This window comes from Xiphophorus hellerii, chromosome 16 (genome assembly GCF_003331165.1).
Source record: "Xiphophorus hellerii strain 12219 chromosome 16, Xiphophorus_hellerii-4.1, whole genome shotgun sequence".
Taxonomy (NCBI): Eukaryota; Metazoa; Chordata; class Actinopteri; order Cyprinodontiformes; family Poeciliidae; genus Xiphophorus; species Xiphophorus hellerii.
This window is the reverse complement of record NC_045687.1, coordinates 2,896,490-2,923,186: the sequence shown is the minus strand read 5'-3', so window position 1 is coordinate 2,923,186 and position 26,697 is coordinate 2,896,490. Positions and strand designations below refer to the sequence as shown.

The window sequence follows — 26,697 nt, the reverse complement described above, 5'->3', positions numbered from 1 at the left end:
TCCTGGTCCTCGAGGGCCGGTGTCCTGCAACTCTTAGATGTCTCCCTGGTCCAACACATTGAGTCCAACAGCTGAATCACCTCCTCAGTGCAGTCAAGTTCTCCAGAGTCCTGCTAATGACCTCATTATTTGACCCAGGTGTGTTGAAGTAGAGATACATCTAAAAGTTGCAGGAGGCCTGGAGTTGCCCACCCTGATCTAGAAGGCAGCATTATCTAAATGTACTTAAAAAAATGCTTGAAATCTTTCACTCTGAGTGGAAGAGATCACTTAGAAGTGGAGTTTATAAGCTAAATTGCTGAAAAGAAACAAAAAGATCCAAATAAGTTCAGAAAATGAAGCATATGTGGTCTGAATGGAAGACAGTAACATGGGGCCTAGTTTAGTTCCCTGTGGTATTCCACAGATGATTCATATTACCTGAGCCTGAAACAGAATCTGATCTGAAATAATAATCCTGGGGTGTTTCTCTGCTGCTGGGTTCAGTTTCAGGGAACCTGATGCTCCAGCATGAGGAGGAGGATGAGGAAGGTGTCTGGTTCTAGATCAATCCTGGGTCACGTGACTTCACTGAGAATCAAAAATCAGCTGATCTTGCAGAAAACTTCCGTTCAGCATTCGAGTTTAGTGTTAAATAAAAGAATCTGCGCTCTCTCACGCTGAAATCTCGCGGTGTTTCCGCTCTGTCGTCAGGGATATTTCCATTTCCATTAATTTTACACTGTGCCTGCGCGCCGCCGTGCAGTGCGAGTGTCGGGAACGCGCAACTGCAGCAGATCGTCAGTCGCGCGGAGGGGAGGGCGGGGGAACGCGCGCGCGTGCTCTTCATCACTGCTCATCCAGAAATTCACCAGGAGGACCGGGACCGGAGATCGGTTTGGGGGAACCTAAAACCCCACTGGACCGCTTCGAAGAGTCTGCAGAACCGGAGAACCGCCGGCGAGGCTCGGAAAACCCACCGCACCCAAACGCACCGGGCCAGGTGAGCGAGGAGGAAACAGCGATCCGCAGAGATTTGGGTCCGGATCTGAGTCCGGAGCCGTAGAGTCGCAGCGCGGATTGAAGAAGCTCTCTTTGGGTCTTTATTATTATTTATTTTTTACACGCCCTCGGAACCGGAGCTCGGAACCGCAGCTGCGTGTAGAGGCAGCGACTGAAGCCGGAGAGCAGCTGGTGGAGGAGCGGCTGTCGGTGCGCGGAGCTCCGGAGACCGAGTGGATCATCCATGGGATAGCCCCGGACTGGTGGTCCACAGCAGCCTGCAGAACCCAGGAGGGTCCGCTCTTACCTGCACGCACCTGCGCTCCCTGACCCGAACTGCGGGGGCCGGATGATGTAGGCGCCGCTGCCCCGCCACCACCAGCAGCAGCAGCAGCTACCGAATCCCGAGTCTCAGCAACCCACCCAGGTCTCTGGACCCCAGGTCTCAGCCCCCCAGGTCCCCGGTCCAGAGAAGAACCATGCCGGCGGGGATGAAACCGCTGGAGAAGTTCCTGAAGAAGCAGACCACCGCGTTGACGCGGGCCGGGGGGTTCGGCGGAGTGGGAGACAAGGCCAGCGGCGGCACCGGGGCGTCCCGCAGGAGGGCCAGCCTGTCCCGGGTCGTCCCGTTCTTCAGGGAGACATCACCTGAAAGCGGCCACGCGCGGGAGGTGTTCAGGTGAGTTCGGTTCTGCATCTTAAATTCATTAGAAATGAATAAAAGAGGCGGACCCAAAGCAAAGGTTAAAGTTTGATGTCATTTAGATTCAAAATTCAAATTATAATCCCAGTTATTTGTCCCAAAGGGAAATTAAATGTTGTAATTCCTATTAATTCAAATTCTTCAGAAGTCTCCTGTAGCAGTCTATGTTGCAGCGACTTTGAAGGAACTTCTGACTGAAGACTGTTTTTCTACAGTCTGAATGTCTTAGAAAATAAAATAACAGTTTTGGTTCCAAATCAGAAAATAATATATATCTTCACATCTTTAGTTACTGGCCACTTTATTAGGTACACCATGCAAGCTCTGGATTGGATCATTTAGTTCTCTATGGAGGTTCTGGTCCATCATAGCATGAAGCAGAGATGAGATCCATGATGAGAACCTCCTTGTCCTAGTTACTGTTTGTTCTGACCCAGTTTATCATCAGAACATGGGTCCACTGTGGTCCTAAATGGATGGGTCTGGTCAGCACCAGAACTCTGGTTCTGTTCTGCTTTGTTCTGATGCTCAGTTTGATTTTCAGCTCGTCTTTTATTCCACATCTGGATGAATATCTGCAATGGTTTGCTGCCATCTGATTGGCTGTTCAGCTTTTTGTGTTTGAATTGAAATGGTGTTCCTAATAAAGTGGCCAGAAGGTTTAACTGGGTTTAATGTTCTGGGTGTAAACAATTCTGGAACAGATTGATTTGTTCTGTTAACTTTTAGATTTTATTCCTAATTTCAATGTGAAAAAATTGTTGAATTTCTATAGAAAAAAAAGTTTTTATATGAATTTTTTGCTTTTTAATAATAATAATAATAATAATAATAATAATAATAATAATAGTGACATAATTTGTGTTGAAAGTTTTCTACTTCTGTTTTATTGTAGTTTAGTTTGAGTTTCTGTTCCAGCGGTTTGAGCCTTCTCAGCCACCGTACCTCAGTGGTTCTTCATTCACAGCAGCTCTGGACTCATTTAATGTTCGGCTTCCTTCAGTTCGGAGCCGTGATTGAAAGCAGGAACTGAAAAGGCCCCAGAGGCCGATGCTTAAGTGGGATGTTAAACAGCCGCTCAGAGATTTCCCTCCGTAGAAAACAGAAATAGAAAAATTACAGAACAAAAAGTTACCAAAAATCTAGAAACCATTATGATGAATTCAGGTTTTCAAAGCACAAATAGCTGTTCAGTACAGAAAAGGCCTCTTTTTGGTGCCCCCCATAGCATGGCGCCCCCTGTAGCATGGCGCCCCCCGTAGCATGGCGCCCCCCGTAGCATGGCGCCCCCCGTAGCATGGCGCCCCCCGTAGCATGGCGCCCCCTGTAGCATGGCGCCCTCTGTAGCATGGCACAGAGGGAGGGGAAATGAAGAGTGGTGATGTCACATCCTGTCAGAGTTCGGACCAAACTTGCTCCTCCTTCCCTCAGATGGATTGAGTCTAAATATTGACCTTTGACCCCTGCAGCCCTGACAGCGAGGACCCCCCCTCCTGGCCCTCCGCTGCAGGAACCGGGCTGGCCTCAGTTCCATGCAGCGCCAACGGCTCCTGCTCCGGTTCTGGTTCTGGATCCGGGTCTGGATCCGGTTCCGGTTCTGGTTCTGGAGGAGGAGACGTCCGCAGTCCGTCTCTGTCCAGCGACGAGCAGAGCTCCGAGGCGAGCCTGATCACGGAGAGCAGCGGAGGAGGAGGAGGAGGTTCTGGATCCGGTCCAGGAGGAGGAGGAGGGACGCCTCTTCATCCCGACACTCCAGATAACCTGACGTTAGCGGTTCTGGACGGGGTGGCGGGAAAACGGTTCGGACACTGTTCAGGTAAGACCTGAGGATGGATGGAGGAACGGATGGATGGATGGATGAATGGATGGATGGATGGATGGATGGATGTCTTTCTGGTTTTGTTCTGAAAGCTGTAGCAGAGACTCCAACCGCAGAACAGGAAGTGACTGTGAAGGTTCTGGTCCAGGTTCTTGTCCAGGTTCTGGTTCTGGTCCAGTTGGAGGCGTGCAGAAGGATTTTCCTGCAGCCTCAGCTGGAAGCTTCACAGGTTACATAATGAGTATCTGTTCAGCCTGGTTGTTACAGCAGGCTGCTCCTCTTCCTCCTCCTGCTCTTCCTCTTCTTCCTCCTCCTCTTTCTCTTCCTCCTCCTGCTCTTTCTCTTCCTCCTCCTCTTCCTGCTCCAGCTGCTGCTCTTCTTCCTCCTCCTGCTCTTCCTCTTCTTCCTCCTCCTCTTTCTCTTCCTCCTCCTCTTCCTGCTCCAGCTGCTGCTCTTCTTCCTCCTCCTGCTCTTCCTCCTCCTCTTCCTCCCCCTCCTCCTGCTCCTCTTCCTCCTCCTTCTCTTTCTCCTCCTCCTGCTTCTCCTCCTCTTCCTCCTCCTCCTGCTGCTCCTCTTCCTCCTCTTTCTTTCTGGCTGCAGCCTCTGATTCTCTCTCCTCTCCTGATGGGTTCTGCTGTCTTTCTGTTTAAGTTTATTTTTTTTTACACAAACACAAAAGCAGCAAATATTAAAAAGAAAAAATATTAAAAAGAAAAAATATTCAAATGCCACAAAATTCCTCAAATTTTAGTAAATTAAAATACATTTACATTTATAATTGGATAAATAATAATATTTCCAAAATCCTCCATTTTGTTTGACTGAACTGATGTTTCACATGTTCTTGAAATAATATAATAATAAAAAATAAAATAAGGTAAACATTAAATTTGAAGTAAATTATAAATACCTAAAACAATTTCAAAACTTCTAATCATAAACCTCTTTATTTAGCTTTAAATATTTCTCTGAATTCTTGTTTTATTAATGTTTTTATATTGTTGTGAAGGTTTGTTATGTCTTAGTAATTCATTTTCAATTTTCTAACCTAAATTATTTGCGTTTAATTAAAGACTCCGACTAATAGTTAAAATATTTTTAAGAATTTTAAAATATTTATCTTTATTGTGCAGTTTGTGTTTGGCTCCATGTTTTCTCACCCCCAGCAGGTGATTTCAGTCTCATTAATAATTAGGAAGCTTCTTGTCGCCTCAACAAACTCTCACAAAGGACTCTTTATGATCCGCCCGCTCGTTTGTTCTGCTGGTTCTTATGCAACGGGTTCTGTTCACCGGTTTCATCGGAGCTTCACAGTTTGTCTCTGAAAGCTGCAGAACTGTGACAAGTTCTGTTCCCGACGGCGACGATCCGACGATCCGGTCCGGAACAGGAAGAGAACAGAACTGGAGTCAGACTGGAAACAGTCAATCGGATTAAAAAAAAAAAAACTTTTCAAAACATGCAAAACCTGAAAATATACAAAAATGAAGCAAATAGAAAATTATTTCATTAAGCTGCATTAAATATTGTTAATATGGACATTTTGAATCTGAATGATTTATGGAAATATCTAATATAAAAACATTACAAAATTAATGTAAATATATAAGAGTGGTACTGGATATAGTTTGTTATTAAAAATATTATATTACAACAATGTTTTTTAGAGACAAAGAGTTTAATATCGGAATATTTTGTTTACGTAAAACTCTGGTTCTAATACAAAGAATAATAAACATATTTATTTTAAATTTGTATATTAATAAATTATTACCATGGAATATTTTAAGTTAATAAAAATAAAGTTAATATACATTAAAACATTAAGATTTTTCATAACAAGCTGCTGTTTCTGTTTGACTCTTTGAAAATTATGAAATTCTGAGATTAATCTCAGAATTAATTTTTTACTCCGTTTTTGTTTTTCTATTTATTGTGACCCTAAAACTCAGAATATTGACAAAGTTTTGCCTCATAAACCTTTTTGCGGATTTAACGTGAAACGTTTTAGTTCTGGTGTCTCCGCTGAAGGACGGACGCGTCTCTCTGTCCTGCAGCCGTTTCTCTGTCTCCGGTTTTGGTTTCTGATCCGGAAGGTTCTGGGATTCTGCTCGGTTCTGATGGACCGTTTCTCTGCTTTAGCCAACATTTGAAGAGCAAGTTCTTCCCCATCAAGGCTCCTCACCTGGCAGGTTTTACCTGCTGGGGGCGGGGCCAGAGCTGATGAAGAGGAGGAGTGTGATGTTTGAACCGTCAGCCAATCAGAGCTGGCCGCTTGTTTCTGGAGGGAAGGAGAGTTTTTACGTTTGTTTTGATAATCCAGACCCAAGGTTCTGCTTCGCCTCACACACCGTGTGTGTGTGTGTAGGGGTGTGTATGTGTGTGCATTCCAAAGACCCGCCCTCCCTGCGATCTGATTGGCTCCCTGCTCCTCGACCGTCCTGGAACAGTTTGATCTTTCATAGCGAGAGAACCAGAACAAATCCTGCTGCAGGTGGGACGCTCTCACCTGGTGACATCACTTCCTGGTTGACTCTGGCACACAGAACACAGCTTAGGGTGGGAACAGGTGGCTCACCTGGAAAATACCTGCAGAACCACAATGAATGAAAGCAAAAGCAGAAAGATGTTACATAAGAGGGCGAAAACTCAGATCCTCTGCACAGAGACACAAACACAGTTAAGTGTGTGTGTGTGTGTGTGTGTGTTTGTGTTTTTGGCCTCCAGAAACTCTAATTAAGCCTCTTTCTGAGGCTCTAATTAGACGTTTCAGTCGTTTTATTGTCCTGGAGAAGAAAAAGAAACAACAGATTGAAACTTTTAGGCTCAGACAGCGACACGTCAGAACCCGACCCAAACCGTCCGTCCACAGGAAGTCACAACCAACAAGCTTTTTATTCCAGAATTATCCTGCTTTTTCCCTGGATTTCATCCCTATTTTAATCCAGAACTGTTTGATTTTATTCTAGTTTTAAGGCCTCACACGTAAAACAAGAAGCGTGTGTGTGTTTGTCACACACTTCCTTCGAGTTCAGCTGCTTGAACAGAGCAGAAAAAACAAATATTACCAAGTATTTTTATACTTTCCAGTGCAAATATCGTATTACACTTGAAAACTAACTTACAAGTAACTTTTCAGCAAAATATTGGAGCTTATTTTTCTGAGAAAAGAAAAACAATACTAGTTCCACTAGCAGATTATTTCACTTATAACATAAGAAAAATGTCTTGTTATAAGAGAAATGTTGAAATTCAAAAATTTCCCATGTTTTTTCTAAAACTTTTGAGATTAACCTCAAAATTGCTGAGTTTGTCTCAAAAATGTTAAAATTTTGAAGCAAAATTATTTTTTTTCTACAAAACTTTTGAGATGAATCTGAAAATTTCTGGGGGTTTTTTGGCTGAAATTTACTTCTTTAGAGTTTTTGTGTCTAGAATGGCTCTAATGCGGCGTTGCAGAATATAACTTTTGCTCAATGGGAACGCAGCTCCTGCCTCACATAAAATCTTTTTGTGGATTTAAAGTGGAAGGAAAAGTTTTTGGTTTGGTGTTTGAGCCGAAGGCCGGACTCGTCTCTGTCCTGCAGCCGTTAATCTGTTTCCGGTTTTGGTTTCTGGGATTCTGCTCGCTTACAAGTTGACTGTTAGTTTTGTCTTATTTCAAGTGTTCTGAGATGTTTGCAGTAGAAACTAAACCCAAGATGCTTGTAAGATTTTGTGTTTCTGCACCAGTCGGTGGCAGAATGACGGCCGGGTGGCTCCGGAGCAGAAACGAGTGAATCCGTGTGTGGGAGGAAGGTTTTCTTCAGAGAAACGATCCCACTCGTTTACCTCTCTGGATCCGTTTACCTTCACTCCTCCTCCTCCTCCTCTTCATCGCCTTCGTCGACCCCTCCGAGCTGCACGTTTGTCCCGCTTGCGCTCCGTTTGGACGCGCAGAAACACAAGAGGCTCTTTTAGCACCTGTTCACATAGCAACCAGCTCTCTGCGAGACGCTGGGAGGGGAGGCAGAGTGGGAGGCGGAAAGAGAAACCGAGCCGAGGAGGTGGGAGGAAAAACGCAGAAATTAAAGCTTCAGCTGGGAAACTTCTCCACATCCTGAGCAAGATGCATCCAGGACGAATCAACGGGGCAAATCAACCCAAATCCGCTTCCTGGTAGGGCTGGGCGGCTTGGATTTGATCGATTAATCGAGCTTTTGGTTTTTGAAGATTACATTTTTGGAAAATACAGATTTTTTCTGTTGGGTTTTCATAGTTCAGAGTGAAATCAGCGCCTCCAAGGCCGCCATCTTGTTTGGAAAGCATGTTTCAGTACAATTCAGGTCAAATCTGAATAAAATGAGTATTAGCACCAGACTAAGGTTTTTATTTTAATTACAAGGATAAAGTTGTATTTTTATGAGAACTACAACATGGGAAATAACACAAAAAACTGTACTTTGGTATAAGTTGTTCAGATGTTTAAAAAAAATCTTTTAACACATCAGCGTCAAATTATTATCAGAAGCAGAACTTAGAAACAATCAGCTGATGAACTGAGCTGATCATGTCAGACCCTGACATTTTTTTGACTATTTTCTCATATTTGGACAAACATTCTCATAAAGTAAAAGCCATTTTTAAATTTCCATCAAATTGATTAAAATTGTAACCTGGATCTGGTATTTAAAAAACATATTTTTGTATTTTATTCTCCTCATGGAGAAAAGCAGTTAAAGTGAATCCTGGATTCAGTCGTGTGTTCAGAATGAGACCCTGAGGTCAGAGCGACTTTAAAACCTTGTTCCGTCTGCGTGTCCGTCTGCTGTCTGTCTGCGTGTCCGTCTGCTGTCCGTCTGCTGTCCGTCTGCGTGTCCGTCTGCGTGTCCGTCTGCGTGTCCATCTGCTGTCCGTCCGCTGTCCGTCCGCTGTCCGTCTGCTGTCCGTCTGCCTGTCCGTCTGCGTGTCCGTCTGCTGTCCGGCCTCCAGACTTCCTGCTTCTAAAGAAACATGAAGCTCTCCTCAAACACTTTTATTCTTCTTTTCACAATAAACTGTAATAAATGTAACGTATTAGACGTTCAGATGAACTAAAGCTCAGTTTGTCTGAGCAGAAGTAAAGTAAATCTGAACCAGGTGAAACTAAAACTGAGGAGTTTTGGATAAAACAGATTTACAGATAAAAATCTGTATATTATACAGTTTTGGCTTAATTATTGCTCAGAATATGTGGTTTTTCAAGTAAATGGCTTTTTTTTTAGAGTTTTTCTATACCAGTTAACGATCTTTTTATCCAATAATCAACTAAATTAATTGACGCTATTCCAGCAATCAATTAATCATATTTAATTAGATTAATTGTTTCAATCTTTCCTGTAAATCATAATAAAAGCTTGAAATATTTTACTGTCTAATGAACCTGTACAAAATGACTGTTTCTTTTGTATGTTTTATGTACTGTATCTAGTTTTTTTTTTTAGATGTTCTAGTGGATATTTCTGTTTTTCTGAGTAGATGTGAATGCAGCTCCGCCGTGTCGTCCTCCGCTCTGGTCCCAGATTTTAGTTTCTGCTCGGCTTCACATTGTGAATGGACCTTTCTCTCCGCCAGCCAAGCAGAACTTTATCCGTTCGCTTCGTCTCCGGCTCTAAAGCCACTTATAAAACATTCCCATCTCCTGTGAAATTTCAGCCTTTAGGGATGAAAATCAGTCAAATGTTCTACAGATCCCAGCAGGGAAACTGGGATCCAGTTGGATCACTGTTGATCACTGTGGACCCAGACTGATCAACGGGTCACCTGGATGGGTTCTGGGTCCAGATTTGACAACATGTGGGACTCCCTGTTCTGAATTAACAGTTTTGTTGAAATTGTTTTGGGTTCTAGGGTGGAAATTTAAACGGGTTTGGTACCGATATGGACTCCAGTTGGTGTCCAAATGGGTTTGGTTCTGGTTATTGGATTATTTTGCGCTGGACAGATGATCTCTGCACTTCTGTGCATCTTTTCAAGAAGAAAAAAGTGAAATATTTTAAGTAGGGCTGAAACAATTAATTGGATTAATTGTGATTAATTGATTATTGAAATAATTGTTAACTAATTTAGTAACTGAATAATGATTTTAGAGAGGCAATTGCTGCTGCTCATCAATCTGGGAAGAGTTTGAACAGCTCAAAGCCTCCACTGCTACAAAATAACATTTAAATAGAGCCACAAAAAAAATATATTTAAAGTAGGGCTGAAACAATTAATCGGATTAATCATGATTAATCGATTATTGAAATAAGGTTGAGTTTTCACATGTTCATAGAAGCTGATTTTTGGCTGTAGATGCATAATTTTCTATATTTTAGGTAAGAAAATGTTTATTTTCTTAGTTAAGAAAGGAATGAAATTTGTTCATTTGCATCTTTTAAGATATTAAGTGAAAAATCTGCAGAATGTGACATTTTTTGTCCGATTAATTGATTAGTCATCAGAATAATCAATAGTTGCAGCTCTGATTTGAAGGTGTTTTTGTCTCCCTACAGATTAAATCCATCTTTAGTTTTAAATGTTTTAACTGATCGGTTCTGATCCGGTTTCCTGCAGCTAGCACTCTGATTTCTCTCCTTTTTTTTATCAGTTTCTTCTTCTTCTCGCACATTTCTCTCTCCATCCTCTCACTGTCAGCGACGTGTTGTCTCTATGGTAACCGCCTGCAGAGAGGCGGGCTTGGACTGGACACACCCACTGCAGCATGGCTCTCTCTCACACACACACACGCAGCGCAGCAGTGTATTTTAGTAAATGTGACCACAGGTTTGAGGCGCGTCGTGCTGCTTCAGCATCTTAAATTACAGCCGTCGGCTGCAGCAGCTCCTCGCCGCCGCCTCTCGGCTCGCTGCGTGTCATGCCCTAACGTATAATCAGAGGCGGCCTCGTCTCTGCATCCTCCTCCGAGGCGCAGAGACGCTGCTGTCCTGTCAGGACTCACTCTGCATGTAGAAAACCAGAAGCTCTGAGGCTGGAGGAGGTGAAGGCGTCCCTCAGCCTCCACCTGACTCATCTGCTTTAATGAACATGCTGCAAATCAGAGGTGGAGTCCTCTGGCTCCAGTTTGAAATGTCTGTGCTGCGTTCAGGTGCAGCGTGTAACATCTAACCTCTCTGTGTGTCTGTATGCAGAAACCCTGCTGGATGACTTCATGTTGACACATCCCATCTTCCTGGCGGCCGACAGGCTCCAGCAAGTCCTGCTGCAGCAGTATCCTTGTCCTGGGCCTGACTGAATGCGCTCACAGCGCTGCGGTGCGACGTGCATGCGCCGGTGTGTTTAATGCGATCGGAATGAGGGACGAGCTTCGCAGGTTTGATTCCAGGGTATTAACAGCGGCTTTGTTCCCGTTGTGTAGCTGCGAGTCGTGTTTTTCCCTCCTCTTTGCCTGCAGCCTGCTGACTCTACCTCATGTTTGTTACCGAGTTTCTTTCTTTTTTTTTTTTTTGCCCCACCTTCTTTCTGTTTGTTTGTGTTCCAGAGGAGAGAAAAAGGAACATTTCACCACGTTCAGGTTCAGGAGAAAAACGCTTCCACAACAGAGATCTTGCAGCCTGATCCAGGAACCGTTTTTTACGAATGTTTCATACATGATAGTCTGGTAGGATCGGTCCGATTGGGAACCAAAACTGCAACATTTGTTACATTCTCAGATGCTGTGGTCCTCTTCCACACTGAACTGAGTCAAACCAACCAAACCCTTTGAAAAACAGTTCCCCTCCTCGCCTGTGGGGGCGCTGCACATATAACCTCATGAAGGAAACAACATGAAAGCCTCTGAAGAAGACACTGAGTGGAACGTCCTTCTTCGATAAATGTAAACAAAAATAGAGTAGCTTCAGATTTGTTGTTGGTAAAAGACGACAAGTCATTTCTTCTGCTAGCATTAGCCTGCTAGCATTAGCCTGCTAGCATGCCTTGCGATATAGTTCACTTCCTGCTTTTGGCACACTTGGCGTTCACATATGCATCCGAACCGCACCACAATTCACTTCAACCGATCCAGACCAAGGTTTATAGGCGGACCAGAGTTCGTTCTTTCAGTCCACATCAGAGTTTGATTACGCATTCTCACCTCCCCAAAGGAACCGGATTTTCCAGGCAAATGGTCTGGAGCTGGATTAAAGCGGATTAAACATGGCTGGTGTGAACGCGTCTTAACTCTTTAGCATCTTGGTTCTTGGTAGAATGGAGTTAAACTGTTTTCTGAATATAAAATGAGAGCCTCGTTTTGTTTGGAGATGATGGAAAAAAGAAACCAACAGATTCTCAAACCACCTCATCTGGTTCCTGTGAAAAGCCTGAGCTCCTTGTTACGAAGAAAGGATGCATACCAGGAAACATCATGCTTTTGCAATTGATCCAAGTTCATTTAAAAAAAAAAAAAATTGTCATATGTTCAGAAAAACAAAATTTGAACACTACAAGCTTTAAAATAATCTCATAAATAGAATAATAAATTAAGTAGAAAAGTAAAGAGAGGAAAAGATGCCAGTGTTGGGTACCGTCTTCATGCTCCTGAGGGTTTGTAACATGTCTCACCCTCATGTGTCACGTAAACACTGTTTGTGTGGAAATCAGAAACACAGTGTGATTGACGTAAAGTTGCACCTTTGATGAGCATCACTATGTTCAGAATGTTGAAACTTTTTCTCTCCTGAGGCTGAGCCCAGCCTGCAGGGAGATTATTTCAGCTGTTTGCATTCATGATCACATTCTTTTGGTTCCTACGCCTAACTAATGACTGAGGCGAGGAATGGGGAAGTACCGACTGGTAGATCCACTTCTTAATACCCCAGACCCTGAATCATGACTCCAAACTTGCAGGTGGAAATCCAGTTTCCAGATGAATCCATCGCCTCAGAGTTGAAGGTTCTGATTATAATCCTGACTGTTTCACCTTCAGCGACAAATGACTCAATCTAAAAGTCTCAGAACAAAAACGATGCATCATCTGCAAAAAGCTTAACAATCTGATGCCAACTGTTTGAGAAAGTCCTGCAAATGATTGCATAACCATTCAAACCTGAGTGCGTCATCTGCAAACAACTTTACAATCTGAATTGTGTCGACTGTTTCACATTTTTGTGAAAACGATTGCAGAACTTTCTAAGCTTAACATGACTGCATCATCTGCAAACAACAAACAGCTTCGCAATCTGAATTATGCTGAGTGATTCTCATTCTTGTGGAAATGATTGAAGCACCATCCTAACTTAACTTGACTTCTTAATACATCTGCAAACAGTTTAAAAAATTGATGCCAACTGTTTCACAGACTCCTGCAAATTATTGCATAACCATTCAAACTTGAGTGCGTCATCTGCAAACATCTTTACAATCTGAATTGTGTTGACTTTCATATTCTGCTGCACGTTGTTGCCGGAGAATTGTTTCTAAGCTTAACACGACTTCATCATCTGCAAACAACTATACAATCTGAGTCATTCCAACTGTTTCCCATTCTACTACCAATTATTTTGTGACTTTCTAAGCTTAACATGACTGCATCATCAGCAAACAGCTTTACAATCTGATGCCGGCTGTTTCACACATTCCTGCAAATTATTGCATAACCATTCAAACTTAATTTGAGTGCGTCATCTGCAAACAACTTTACAATCTGAGTCACGCAAACTGTTTCCCGTTCTCCTGGAAGTTTTTGCGGAATCATCTGAGCTTAACACGACCTGCATCATCCGCAAACAGTTTTCTGAAACCGGCTGAACTGGAAACCTCTACGGGACGTGAAAGCCGTTTTCTTCTGTTGTGTTCTGATTAGTTCAGTTCATGACGGCTGATATGAAAACTGCCAGTTTTTTTTACATCCATCCGCATGAATCCTCCCCCACAGGGAGATGGAGAGGAAGAGAGGGATGTGGGTGGAAGCAGAAGAGTGAAAGAAACGGACAGAAATAATTCTCCCTTTGTTGTATTACAGAGATTCAGGGACTTTTCCTCTCAGGATGTTCACATCTGTCCTCTATGCAGGATTAAATGGTCATAGACCTGATTAAAAATCAGAAGAACAAGGAGCTGATGGCGAAGGAGAGCAAAGCTTCATGGGAAATATAGCTGAAATTCTCAGCAAACAGAGAGCAGAAAAAGCATGTCTCATCAGCCGGGCAGAGGGGATGAAACAAGCAGAGTGTGTGTGTTGGTGAGGCAGCTGGATGAGGATGTGCGCGCGCGTGTGTGTGTGGTGTAATGTGGGTCATCATGGCGGCGTTTCTCTCTGAGCTGAAAACGATGCTCCTCCTGCTGTAACACAGAAAATGCATGTAGGTTTCCACGCGCCGCAGAAACACGTGTTTCACATCCAGCCTGGTTCCTCCTTAACCCAAACGCTCCTCCAGATTCTCCCTGGAGGCAGAGGGGGGGGGCAGCGAGCGGAGGGACGGCGAGGCCGAGGCGGCCATGAGCGCCGCCGAGAGGAAGCAGGCGGTGCTGAACATGGCCTTCCGCTACCTGGACACCTACAGAGAGCTGCTGCAGGAGGAGGGAGAGCGCAGCAACAGCTTCCCCAAGGTACCGTTGTGAGGCCAGAGGTCAACGACGGTCAGCGACACACAAACTGACCTCCAGTCTGAAAGACTGCAAGACCAGGCTACATGATAAAATAATAAATTCAATAAATCAGGACAAAACTATGACTTTTAAATTAGAATCTACTCACTGAAATGTGGTAACCTGTTCCACGCTTTCTGGTTTTTGACAACATCTAATCATTGACTTATACTCTAAAGTAGTCCAAATCTGATTTTAATTCCTGTTTTAAAAATAGAGCAAAACGACCCAGATCCTGTTTTTAATGCTGAGAATAGATTAAATATTTTTATATAAATAAAAAGCAAACTGGGTGATTTTCAAGGAAAAACTTCAAAAAATCTAATTACTTTATTTGTTTAATTAAAATAGTTCATGTTTAGTTTATTGTTGAGTAGGTTAAAAAAATCACAACATTTTGAGCTGAGGATTTTGGCAACATGACACTCCTCCTTTAAACCTCAGCTTTAAAGCTGCAGTTTGTAACTTTTATTAAAAAATATGTTGTTTACATAAAACTGTCACCATGTTGTGAGATAATCTGTAGAAACATCTCCATCTTCTCCCAGAGCCATTTTTTCCATCTGAAGAAATGTACCATTCTCAACTAAAAAACAACCAATCAGAGGCAGGAGGCGGGTCTTAGTGCTGTTAATCAATCTCTTGGATGTGCTGCTAAATGTGCTAATGGAAGAGAAACAACTCACCATTACAGGAAAACTGTTTATTCACAATTTTTGGTGGCCATGCTAAGTAGCCTTAGCATTCATGACAGGCTATGCTAGCTGTAGCATCACAGAGATTGAGTGGGGAAAGAGGGGGGCACTAAGACCCGCCTCCTCACTCTGATTGGTTGTTTCTAGTTTGCACTGGGAGAAGACAGGAGCTTGAATTCTTTTTTTTCACGGATTATTTGTTTTGTACCAAACTGCCACGATATGCTAAGAGTTTCAACAAATATGTAAAAAAAAAACATGTAACTTTATAAAAGGTACATACAGCAAATTTAAAGATGCTAAATTTGAACATCCCCTGATGGTCGGACCACCACAGACCAACCTTCATCCTAACGGTTGAAACCCTTCAGGATTCAGCCTTTGTTGTTCCAGAACCAACAACAGGAATCTTCCCAGCCTTTCAGTAAAACGACGTAATCTCACATAATCTGTCTCAGAGAGCGAGACGCCATCAGGCCTCAACATGCCTGACTTCCTGATGATTATCGGCCAATTCCTGCATTCACGCGATGACAGTAACTGTTTGGAAAGCAGCCTGATGGGAATCTCCAGACGCTGGTTCTGAGAAGGCCTGAAAGTGAAAGTGAAGCAGCTGAACCTGCTGCTGCTGCCGGCGGGTTCTCCGTGCTGATGTCTCCGTTTGGGATGAATGAGCTCAGATTGTGGGTTTGTCTGTGTGCAGGAGCTGTACATGTGTGCGGTTCAGGAGCTGACCCGGTATCCTGAGCTGGTGGAGGACGTCCTCAAGCTGCAGCGATGGTCTGAGATCCTGCACTGCCCGTAAGGCGTTGAAGACTCTGGATATTATGACTACATATTCTGCTGTTTTTGTTGGATATTCATCACGTTTATTCGCTTTCATTCGGGATATTTGTGTATTTCAGCTCTGACGAGGAGAAGGAGAGCAGGAAGAAGCAGGTCCGTCCGCTGTTCAGACACTTCAGACGTATCGATGCTTGCCTGCAGCCCCGTGAGGCCTTCAGAGGCTCAGACGAAAGTACGACGCCCACAGATACCTGCACACACACACGCACACACAGATCTGAGTTATAAAGGCTGTGATCTTTAAACACACACACTCACAATTGAAATGCAAACACAGCTGCAATCTGCGGTCGGGATATACAAATCACTGGTCGACACACCCTGAACACAACACACACACACATCTGAGGTTTGGACTTTTAACTCAAATACTAAGGACCAACCCAACAGTTCATCTGCAGTTCCATAAATAACCAGCAGACGGACAGAGAATCTCCCTAAGTATTGATTTACAGGGGCAGTATCATTTAAAATGTACTTTGTTTAGCTTTACATCATGTTCTAATGTTATTCCTTCATCTAAACATCGAAACAGACCTGGAGTGTCGCTTCGATTCTTTCATGCATGTGTGAGAAATCCTTTTATCTCTATGGCAACCTGTGAAAAACGCCTGGGTAGACATAGCCCCGCCCTCAAGACGCAGCTCCTCCTTGGAGCTAGATCTTCGAAGCTTCCGAGCTTCCACTGCCCCCACTCAGCTCCTTCAGACTAGCCAGCAGCAATTAGCAAACACCTGGTGGAACTGCTGAGTTCCTTATAGGAGCTTCTTCTCAGAGCAACGCTGGTAAAAACGTTGTTGAAGGGTTAATAGAGGAGGCAGGTTGTGATGACTTCCTGAAGGCAGAGCTTCAGAAAGAGCAGGAGTTCTTAAAGAGACAGAGGCCCAATTGAATCAGGAAGTAAAGTTTCTTTTAAGCCTTTTTGATAACTGAAGGTGACATAGTTACTTGATTGTGCTATAAAAAATGATACCGCCCCTTTAAGGTGATTGAAAAAGCTGTGTTTCTTAACAACAACAAACCGCTTTGACGTCTTTCACTCCGGTTTCCATGGTTACCACAGTACTGAGACAGCCCTCGTCAGTGTTTAGTGTCATCCACATAAATACAGACTGTGGAAGAACCACGGTGCTGGTTCTGTTGGACCTCATTGCAGGATTTGACACGGTTGACTATGAGAACTGGGTCAGTTCAGATCTTACCTAAAGAACGGGGATTTCTTTGTGTCAGTAGGTAACTTCTCATCGGAGCGGACAGAAATCACATGTGGAGTACCCCAGGGATCAATCCCTGGAACCCTCCTATTTAATATCTACATTACGATGTCACCAGGTGACCCAGAACCGTCCAATCACTGAACAGATGCTTAGAACAGATAAACGTGTGGATGTGCCAAAACTTCCTCCAGCTGAACAGAAACAAAACTGAAGTTGTCTTTGGACCTAAAGACGAACGATCTAGAGCCAATGCACAGCTTCAGTTACTACAGCTGGAAACTAGAGACCAGGCTGAAATCTGAACCTTCAGAATCACATAAAGACGGTTACAAAGCCGGCCTTCTATCACCTGAAGGACTGTAGCTCAGAGACTGGACGCTAAAATTCTTTAAAGGAACTAGGTTCCTTTAAATCAAGGCTAAAAACCTGTTTCTTTATAGTTCCCTTTGATTCATAATAACTGGAAAATGGATCAATACATTTGATTGAAGATTTCGATGATGGGATTTGACAAACTGTAAAGTTTATTGGACTTTGAACTGCCTTGTTGCTTAAATGTTCTACCCAAATAAATTAGACTTTTTGGTGAACATTCCCAGCTCAGTGTGATATTTTTGCGTACTTGCAGTCTTCTGCAGGGTTTACACCCCGGATCACTCCTACGTCACCATCCGGAGCCGCCTGTCCTGCCGGGTCGGAGAGATTCTGGCGCTGGTCAAAGAGAAACTCCAGTACAGCGAGGACCAACCAGTTTTGCCTGGAAACCTCATACTGGTGGCCGTCACCTCAGCTGGAGGTCCGTCTTCCCTCCGGTTGTGGATGTTTTGGGGTTTTTCCTGCTGTGACTGATGGTGGCTGTGTTTGCAGAAAAAGCCGTGTTTCGCCCCAGCGACGAGGCCGTCTTCACCACTCTGGGTGTCAACACCCACCTGTTCGCCTGTGAACCCTCTGAACTCGACTCTCTGGTGAGGATTGATGATATTGATTGAAGGGTGATTGATTGTAGGGCAGCGACAGCCAATGAAACCAGAGAAAATGTCGGGTCGTGCTGATCAGACTGCAGACATTTATTGAGGACAGTTAGGTCTCCGCTATGCTAACTTGATTAATTTGATGAATAATTAACCAGAAGTATTTATTGTAATGACTGGAATTACCCCTAATAAAGCATTGAACAGATTAGGAATTCCATGGAATATTACGTCATGAGTTATAATCAGTGTTTTTATGAATACTTTCTGGCTCAGGGCAAAGTTGACTCTGTTCATGGAGATTTGGTTTACGACTAAATCATAAATAAATCCTGCAAATAAATCAATCAAACTGGTGACACTGGATAACTGACACCATTCCTAACTGGAATGCAGGCATGGGGATGAGGATGACACAGATCTAGAGTATTTACAGTCAAAAATCAATCCAGTCCAGTTTATAATGAATCCATTCCAGTCAAAAATTAATCCAGTCCAGTTTATAATGAATCCAGTCCAGTCCAGTCTAGAAACAATCCAGTCCAGTTTAGAGACAATCCAGTCCAGTTTAGAAAGAGTCCAGTCCAGATTTTAACTCAAAAAAAGATCTGGCTCTTTTCTAGGAAGTACATTTAAAATTATTCTATTTAAGCTATTTCAGAAGGGTTAGAGGTGTGATAGCCCTGATAAATGTCACCAGTTCATCACGAAACAAAAGAGATTCAGGAAAATGTAAAAAACTCTTTTTAGCAAAGAGCAAGAAGGTTTGAATTAAGAGAAAGAAAGGGGGCCAAGTGCCACGCCTTGAGGAACCTCTATTTTAGTTCCCATATTTTGGAAAACTAAAACTAACTACTGATAAATACTTATCAATGGGTTCAAAGTTCAACAATGAAGATAGATTTCTGTCTGGAGTTTTTTCATCTTTAATTCTGATGTCACTTCCTGCAGCTTCCTCTTCCTGAGGAGATCCACTGGACGCCTGGCGACAGCAAACTTCATGACATGTCGGCAGAGGAAGTGGCCAATCAGCTGGTGGTGTTCGACTGGGAACTTTTCAGCTGCGTTCATGAGGTCAGAAAAACGTTTGATGGAAAAAATCTTAAAAAACGCGATTAGCTGAAAAAAACAATCTGCAACTTTTTCATCCAATGCTACACCCATATCGCCCCCTGCAGGTGGAGTTCATCTGTTACGTATTTCACGGCGAGCAGTCTCGCTGGCGCCCTCTCAACCTGGAGCTGGTACTGCAGCGCTGCAGCGAGGTGCAGCACTGGGTCGCCACGGAGATCCTGCAATGCCAATCGCTGCCGAAGAGGATCCAGCTGCTGCGCAAGTTCATCAAGATCGCAGCGCTGTGAGTTTATTATCGACACAAACTACAGAAAGGATCACTAATGTAAACATTTTATTTCCCTTCATAGAACCAATTTAATTATTTTTCATTTTTGGTAAATAAATAAATAAATGCGTAATTAGATGACTCCCAGAGAGACTAACATAATAATGTTAATAATTTTCAACTGGAATTTTTTCCCCCAATAAAAAAAATAAGTCAAGAAACATTTTTCTTTAGATTTATAAATAAATCTTGTTCATGTTAGATGTATTAGTGCCATTGTACATCGAGAAGAAACAGCAGAAGTAACTTTCTGCAAATATTTTTTTGAAATTTTCAAGAAAAGAACATGGAAATTTCTGAATATGAAAAGTTGAAAATTTGCAGGAGAAAAAACAGACGTTTGGTGACATTTATGGGGCTTACCTCACCTCCGAACCGTTTGAAATAGTTTAGATTGATTTCAGAAATTTTCTAGAAAATGTTTGGTAATTTTTGATTTTTTTAAAGTCAAATGTTCAACTTTTGAAACCCAGAAAATTTCCAAAAGTCAAAACATTTCGACATTTGAAACTCAGAAATTTCCAAGTTTTTTTTCTAAGAATATTCAGAGATTAATCTCAACATTTTTTACATTTTATTCACAAATCTTTGACATTTCAAACTGAAAAATGTCTCATTTGTTTCTAGAAAATTTACCACATTTTAAACTGAGAAATTTCCTTTTTTTTTCTCTTTTTTTCTCAAACATTTCTGAGATTAATCAGCAGCTAATCAAATTTTTTTCTAGAAAGAAAATATTTAAAAATGTAGTGTTTTTTTTTTTAGCAAGTTTTAAACTTTTCAAATTAAAGTATTTCTGAGTTTTTTGTTTTCTAGAAAATGTTCAGCTTTTCAAACTCAGAAAAAACTCTGAGCTTCCTTCTCTGTTTTTCTATCTCCAATGAACCTAATACACAGTTGAACTTATCATATACTGTGATCAGTATCGGAGATAAATGATCAATAATCAGTATTTAAATTGAACTGAATGGCATCAGTCCTCTGCAGCTCTCTGCTGCCTCCTGGTGTTCAGGCCGTGAACTGACCCGGTTCTGCTCTGTTCCAGCTGTAAACAGCAGCAGGACCTGCTGTCCTTCCTGGCGGTGGTTCTGGGTCTGGACAACCCGGCCGTCAGCAGGCTGCGGCTCACCTGGGAGGTACGACCCGCCGGGTTTTTAACAGAACAGACAGGGCGGTTCTGTTAAACCAAGTCCGTCTGTAGAACCAGATACTCTGGATCTGATAACGAAATCTCCTCTGATGTTCTCAGGGTCTTCCGGGGAAGTTCAGGAAGCAGTTCCAGCAGTTCGAAAGCACCGCTGTGAGTTTCCCACGCTGATCCTGGGTCTGTGCCGATCAGAACCGACCCAGTTCAGAAACATGATGCTCACCTTTGACCTTTTTCTCCTGCAGGACCCGTCCAGGAACCACAAATCCTACAGAGACCTGATCACTAGCCTGAGACCCCCGCTGATCCCGTTCACCCCGCTGCTGCTGAAAGGTGACCAGAAACCGAGCAGAACTCAGAAAACTGACGGGTTTCACTGGTTTTTTACTGATTTTTAACTATTCTTTTGATTTTTTTTTTTTCAATCCTCTCACTGTATTTTTGTGACAGCAAACTATAAAAACACAAATTTCCTGAAGTCTTAGTATATATATTATAACATAGTTATTATTTCTTTTTTTTTGCACCAACCTATTTATTTTTTTAAAGTTGACCAATATTTTTAAATCTTAATTGAATCATGAAGATGCTGCTGTTTTTTCTGGAACAAGCAAAAACTTTCAGATGTTTCCCAAGAAAAAAAAAAATGTGAGTTTGAAAATTCAAAAAATTGCTTGGAAAAAATCAGAATTTTTTATTTTATTTTATTTTATTTTTTTTTACAGATTTTTAACAATTCTTCTGTTCTTTCCACATTTTCTGACCTAACTTTTTTTTTTTTTTTACCTCATTTATCCAGAAACTTTTACTGGAAACTTTGCTGTTCCCAAATTACCTCTCAGTGTATTTATTTATAAAAAACATACTATAAAAACACAAATTACCTCAAGTTAATATTTTGGCTAAATATTTTTATTCTAGTGCAGCTTTAATGTACTATTTAGCATTAACCTAAATGAAAAAAATGTAACTTAATTGATAAATCAACAGTATGGCTAAACACTTGTAAACAATTTACAAGAAATAAGTCCATTATCAGAAAAAACAGTTAAAGGTTAACATAAGTTTGTCAGATGTTTTATAGTGATGGCTTGAAATACAAAATCCTCCCGTTTTTTATATGATGCTTATGATAAATAAATATCAACAAGTTTAAGCTTATAGTACTGTTCATGCTGGTTGTAATTATTTACATTTCCAAAGATCATAAAATATGAAAAAGAAAAAGAGTAAAGGAAGAAAGTGAGCATTTAATCATTTATGTGGTGATTTAATCACCAACTGTTTCATCTCAGAGGATCCTCAGTGAGACGTTAGCGAAGGTAATCGGCTCATTTTCAGGTAAAACTTTAACTACGTTTCCCATGGGGCTTTGCTCCCAGCTGAGGAACAGACGTGGTTGGACCTGCTGGCCATTCGGCTCTTTGTTTATCTGCCAAACAAGAAGAGAATAAAAAATTCAACCAAAAATTCTGGTTTTCATTATTTCCAACAGTCCTGTAACCTTTCACAGTTTCACTGGTTTTTATGTTTTTAATAAATCTCAGGCAAATAATTGCTAATTATTAGAGAGGACATGCTGGGGAGCTTGACACTGTCCGTCTCCATGGCAACACAGTCGGATGAAAGTAGGTTAAAGGAAAAAAAAGATGAAAACTGTTATTTTTGAATTGTGATCTGGCGCCCCCGGTGGGTGAAAAGTGAAAAACACTAATGATTATTATAGTGATTGATTCTTCTATTGATTAATCAGATTTAAAAATTATCACTTTCTGCAGATTTTTAAATTATTTCTTAAGCTTTTTTTATATAATATTAGAAATACTTTAAAAGATGCCTCTAAACAAATAATTTAATTCCTTTAATAAACATTTTATTGTTTAAAATGCAATAAAATTCCGTTCATTTAGTGAATTCTTGATCATTTGTAACTAAGGACACATCTGATGAATCCGTTTGTCTCCATCAGTGAGATTCTTGACCGCTCTGATTCGTGTCGTTTGCAGATTTGACGTTTCTTCACGAGAGTTGCAAAACGTTCCACGGAGAATTTGTCAACTTTGAGAAGATGGTGAGTTTGTTGTCCACTTACGACATAATGGAAATGTTCAGATGTTTAATTATTTTTACAGGTGAATACGTTAGGTTACCTTAACAGTTGTTATCAGGTAAAAAGCTTAAAAGTGACAGAAAGAGACTCAGAACTGTTTCACAATCATTGCATGTGAAAAAAATAAGAGCAGCACAGGGGCCATTTGTGGCCCTTGGATTGATTCCTTTTGGCTCCCAATTGCAGTTCAACTTAAATTTGAATCGGGGTAAAACACAAACTATTTATCTTTTTATAACCAAGCTTTTATAAAAAGTAGAACCGCCTCAATTCACTTTTACTGAAAACTTTACAGCACCTAAATCAGCTTTTATTTAATTTATTAAATTCTTACCCAATGTTTTTGGTCTAATTTGTAGTGCAAATATTTTAGTACATTTGACATAAGAAAAACAAACTTACAAGTAACTTTTCAGCAAGAGAGAGCAGCTTGTTTTAAGTCAATAATTCCTTAATAATGATGAAAAAGTTGTAGTTAAATTGGCAGATAAATTCACTTCTAACAAGACATTTCTCCCATGTTATAAGTGAAATAATGGAACTACAACTTTTTCACCATTATTAAGAAATTATTGACTTAAAAGAATGTCCTATCTCTTGCTGAAAGGTTACTTCTAAGTAAGTTTTGTTTTATTTCAAGTAGACAAAGATATTTGCAGTAGAAACTATACAAAAGTACTTGGTAAGATTTAATCTGTTGTTGCTGTGCTGTGAACCACGACCCACAGAGCCTCAGTAATCTCATATTTATCGTTTTTCTGCAGCATAAAGTGGCTGAAATGGTGAGAACCATCAGACGGTACCGCAGCTCCCAGCTGGGTGAGTCCGAACTCTTCCTCATCGTCTTGTCTGTCTCCACCTGGTGGCAGGTTTCTGCCACTGCAGCTGCGACTGCTCACTGATGTTGTGATGTTTCCTGGTAGCCATAGATACAGAGACGTCCCCCTCACACCTGCAGACGAAGGCCTACGTCCGTCAGTTGCAGGTGATCGACAACCAGAACCTGCTGTTTGACATGTCCTGCAAGCTGGAGCCCAAAGACACGTAGAGGGACGAAGGAGCGGCGAGGAAGAGGAGGAGGATCATGACCCGGACGTTAGATTTACACCTGCTCCTCTTCATCATATAACATAAATCATTCTGACACACCTCCGAACCTGGAGACCCAGAACTCTGGTTTCATTCGTCTGTTTCTGGTTCGTCTCTGCAGAACCAGAACCGACCCGAAACCTAAGCATTGGTTCCTAACACACAGCTGGAACATAAAGTGGAGTTACGGCTCCTCCACAAACCAGTCTACCCAGTCGATTCACATATTTATTTCTATTTACCTCAAATTCTGCGTATTTTCAGCTGCAGTAGCAGAAAATCAGTGGCGCTCCTGAGGGGGGGTTAGTGGGGCAATGGGCCCCTTTTGAAAAATGGTTGCCACCCTCCTGCACTCCCAGAGAATCATCTTTATGTTACAGAAAGGCATAAAAAGTTTTCTTCTTAAAGAGATATCAAACTTTGTCTTTATTACCTGAGATTTTTCTCTTTATGCATTTAAAAAACAGCCATGATCCAGCTATAAAATACAGGAAAAAAGTGAAGCATCAAGCAAATGTTTATCTTTCTCTACCAGCAGGTGGCAGTAGGTGTTAGATGCTGTTCCTTTAAATTCAGAAGATGCATTAAAGAGCAAACCTTTAGCTTTAATGTTTCTCCTGAAACAATATTTGGAGAAAAAAATAGGCTGTTTCATTGCTGTGTGTTAGCAACTGATGACCCAACCCCATCAGGACCAATCAGAATGCAGATAAATGGCAGGCATCGTCCAATCAGCTTCCTTGAGCCGGGGTCAGGCTGGAAGATTTAATGTGATGTGGTTTTCCAGACTTCAGGTTTTATTTTCACTGACTTCATGGACCAAACGGGTCGAGGATAAAGAGCTATTGCAGCAGGACAGCGCCCCCCGCAGAGGGCTGATGGTACTGTGACTTTGTGGGGCTGCAGCAGAGCGATCGTCTGATCTGAACTGCGGACAGAGACCGACAGCGGTTCTCTGTTCTGTCCAGAACTGATCTGTAAATGTTCACAGCGAGGAGGAAAACAGCCATCATTTCGTTTCGCGCCGAGGCGGATTTCATGTTTTTAACAAAAGACTCAGGTCGGTCCTGATGTTGGGGCCGACCCGGGCTTCATACCTGCTGCCATATTCCACTCAGAGTCCAGGCAGGTGATGATGCATTCACTGACGGTCGGACTCGTGGACGCCGACGGAGCACCAACTCACCTGATTGGATCACAGAGAGTAGATGCTGGTTTTCTACCGAACAACGTCTGAAGACTCTACAGTCTTTGTGTTTCCAGACAATGATGATGGTCCCTGAACATCTCACAGTGTTTGAGGGTCACATGATCCAGATCAGGCTCCTCTTAAAGGACCAGTCTGTTGTATACCTCTGGGTTTCAGATATAAACTATATAAACTTCATAAACCTCCGCCTGATTGGTTAAATCTGGAGTAAAAAATAAGGAATGGTCCTTTAAGAGAGCGTGACTCTTTAATCTGATTGGCCGGACATTTAGCCAATCAGTCATGTTGATGGGATGACATCACTCCTCAGAGTTGATCAAATTCTTTCTCTCTACCTGCTGTCACACCTGAACGACCAGCCGGCTCTACAAAGGACCCGCCTACCCCTGCCCAGAACCGGCTTCCTATTGGTCAGTTCTGACGGGTCTGAGGCAATAAACCGAGGCGGCTGGAAGCGGCGCCGGCTGGTCGAAGCACTTTTTGTCAAACCTCAGGGCTCAGAGACACACAGAGGTTCTGTTTACTCCTTCTTCAGTAGAGTTCTGTTCAGTTCAGTCCAGTTGTGTTTGGATCGCTTGGTTCTTGTTTGTACAGCTCATCACGCTGCTGTCATATTTACTCCAGTTATAGAAATCTAAAGAGTTGTTGTTGTTTTGATCACCACCAGAGCTGATGGACCCGGACATGAAGGCTGATCTGTCTTTCTAACTGCAGGTTGGATGGATGGATGGATGGATGGATGGATGGATGGATGGATGGATGGATGGATGGATGGATGGATGATAGTGCTAGTTGGATTGCTGTTTGGTTAGTTGGTTCGATTGATGGTTGTTGGTTGTTTGGTTGGTTGGATAGTTGGTTGGATGGATGGTTGGTTGGTTGGTTGGATGGTTGTTTGGGTGGTTGGTTGGTTGGATGGTTGGTTGGTTGGTTGGTTGGATGGTTGTTTGGGTGGTTGGTTGGTTGGATGGTTGTTTGGGTGGTTGGTTGGTTGGATGGTTGTTTGGATGGTTGGTTGGTTGATTGGTTGTTTGGTTATTTGGTTGGATGGTTGGTTGGTTGTTTGGTTGGTTGGTTGTTTGGATGCTTGGCTGGTTGTTTGGTTATTTGGTTGTTTGGTTGGTTGGTTGGATGGTTGGTTGGTTGTTTGGTTGGATGGTTGGTTGCCGTTCTCAGCTCTGGTGGGCAGTGAGATCTTTTTTATTCTCCATCTGTACCATATCATCCAGTTTCAGGCCGTTCCTGGTCAGAAACTTCTCAATCGGCTCCACTGACTGGGAACCAGTAAGGTTCTGGAACATTAATGGTATCACTGGCCAGCACTTCTGGCTCAATAATTTATGTTTACAGAATGGTATGAAACGTATGAATAAGTGAACCTGTGGTTTTGCTGCCAAAACTGAATTAGAATAAGAGCTTAAACTGGAACAGATTCCAGAACCATGAACTGATACCAGTTGACTCTGGACAGAACAAAAATGATTTGACTGGACCTTTTATCCAACACAGAGCCAGGGGTTTATTCCACCAAGAAAAACAGCTGAAATTCCAACTTTCCAACCTAAATGGTTCCAACTTCTGACTGAAGCAGAAATCCAGAGTTTGAACTAAAATTTGACCAGAAGTTACAAAACCAGAAACCTCATCTGACAGAAAAGAAATAAAAGAAAAATTCAGTAAAATCAGGAGACGAATAATGTCAGTATCATGAATCTAAATGTAAACTTCCAAAATAAAAGCTTCTCTCTTCAGGAACCATCAGGACGGTTTCCTGCTGAGATGAAGTTCTGGTTCTGGTCTGGTTGAAGCGTTTTCATGGTGGTCCGAAAGCCCAGTTCAGGTGGACGATCACCAGTCAGCCCACGGCTCTCTCAGGACCACTTTCTGGGTCTCAGGCGCGCAACGTCGTGGATCCCAGTCCAG

The 26,697-nt window shown here is 42.2% G+C and overlaps 1 protein-coding gene and 1 long non-coding RNA gene across 2 annotated transcripts; both read left to right on the top strand.

Annotated features, from left to right (window-relative positions):
* Positions 1–774: 774 nt before the first annotated feature.
* Positions 775–24,927, top strand: rapgefl1 (Rap guanine nucleotide exchange factor (GEF)-like 1). The gene is made up of 16 exons (XM_032587748.1): positions 775–1,660; positions 3,154–3,500; positions 10,652–10,730; positions 13,877–14,048; positions 15,486–15,583; positions 15,688–15,800; positions 17,474–17,641; positions 17,713–17,810; positions 18,768–18,890; positions 18,995–19,173; positions 20,264–20,354; positions 20,468–20,518; positions 20,611–20,698; positions 22,372–22,436; positions 23,240–23,294; positions 23,399–24,927. The coding sequence occupies exons 1-16, from the start codon at positions 1,461–1,463 to the stop codon at positions 23,521–23,523; spliced, it is 2,052 nt and encodes a 683-aa protein (XP_032443639.1). The 5' UTR covers positions 775–1,460; the 3' UTR covers positions 23,524–24,927.
* Positions 10,726–11,660, top strand: LOC116735707 (uncharacterized). Its single transcript, XR_004342416.1, has 2 exons — positions 10,726–10,833; positions 11,002–11,660. It is a non-coding gene; the product is annotated as an uncharacterized LOC116735707 (long non-coding RNA).
* Positions 24,928–26,697: the final 1,770 nt, after the last annotated feature.

Bases quoted from the DNA above. Each gene is read 5' to 3' on its own strand.
- rapgefl1 (XM_032587748.1), top strand. From the start codon at position 1,461: ATGCCGGCGGGGATGAAACCGCTGGAGAAGTTCCTGAAGAAGCAGACC. The intron at 1,661-3,153 runs GTGAGTTCGGTT...TGACCCCTGCAG, and splicing joins CACGCGCGGGAGGTGTTCAG to CCCTGACAGCGAGGACCCCC. The intron at 17,642-17,712 runs GTCCGTCTTCCC...CTGTGTTTGCAG, and splicing joins GGCCGTCACCTCAGCTGGAG to AAAAAGCCGTGTTTCGCCCC.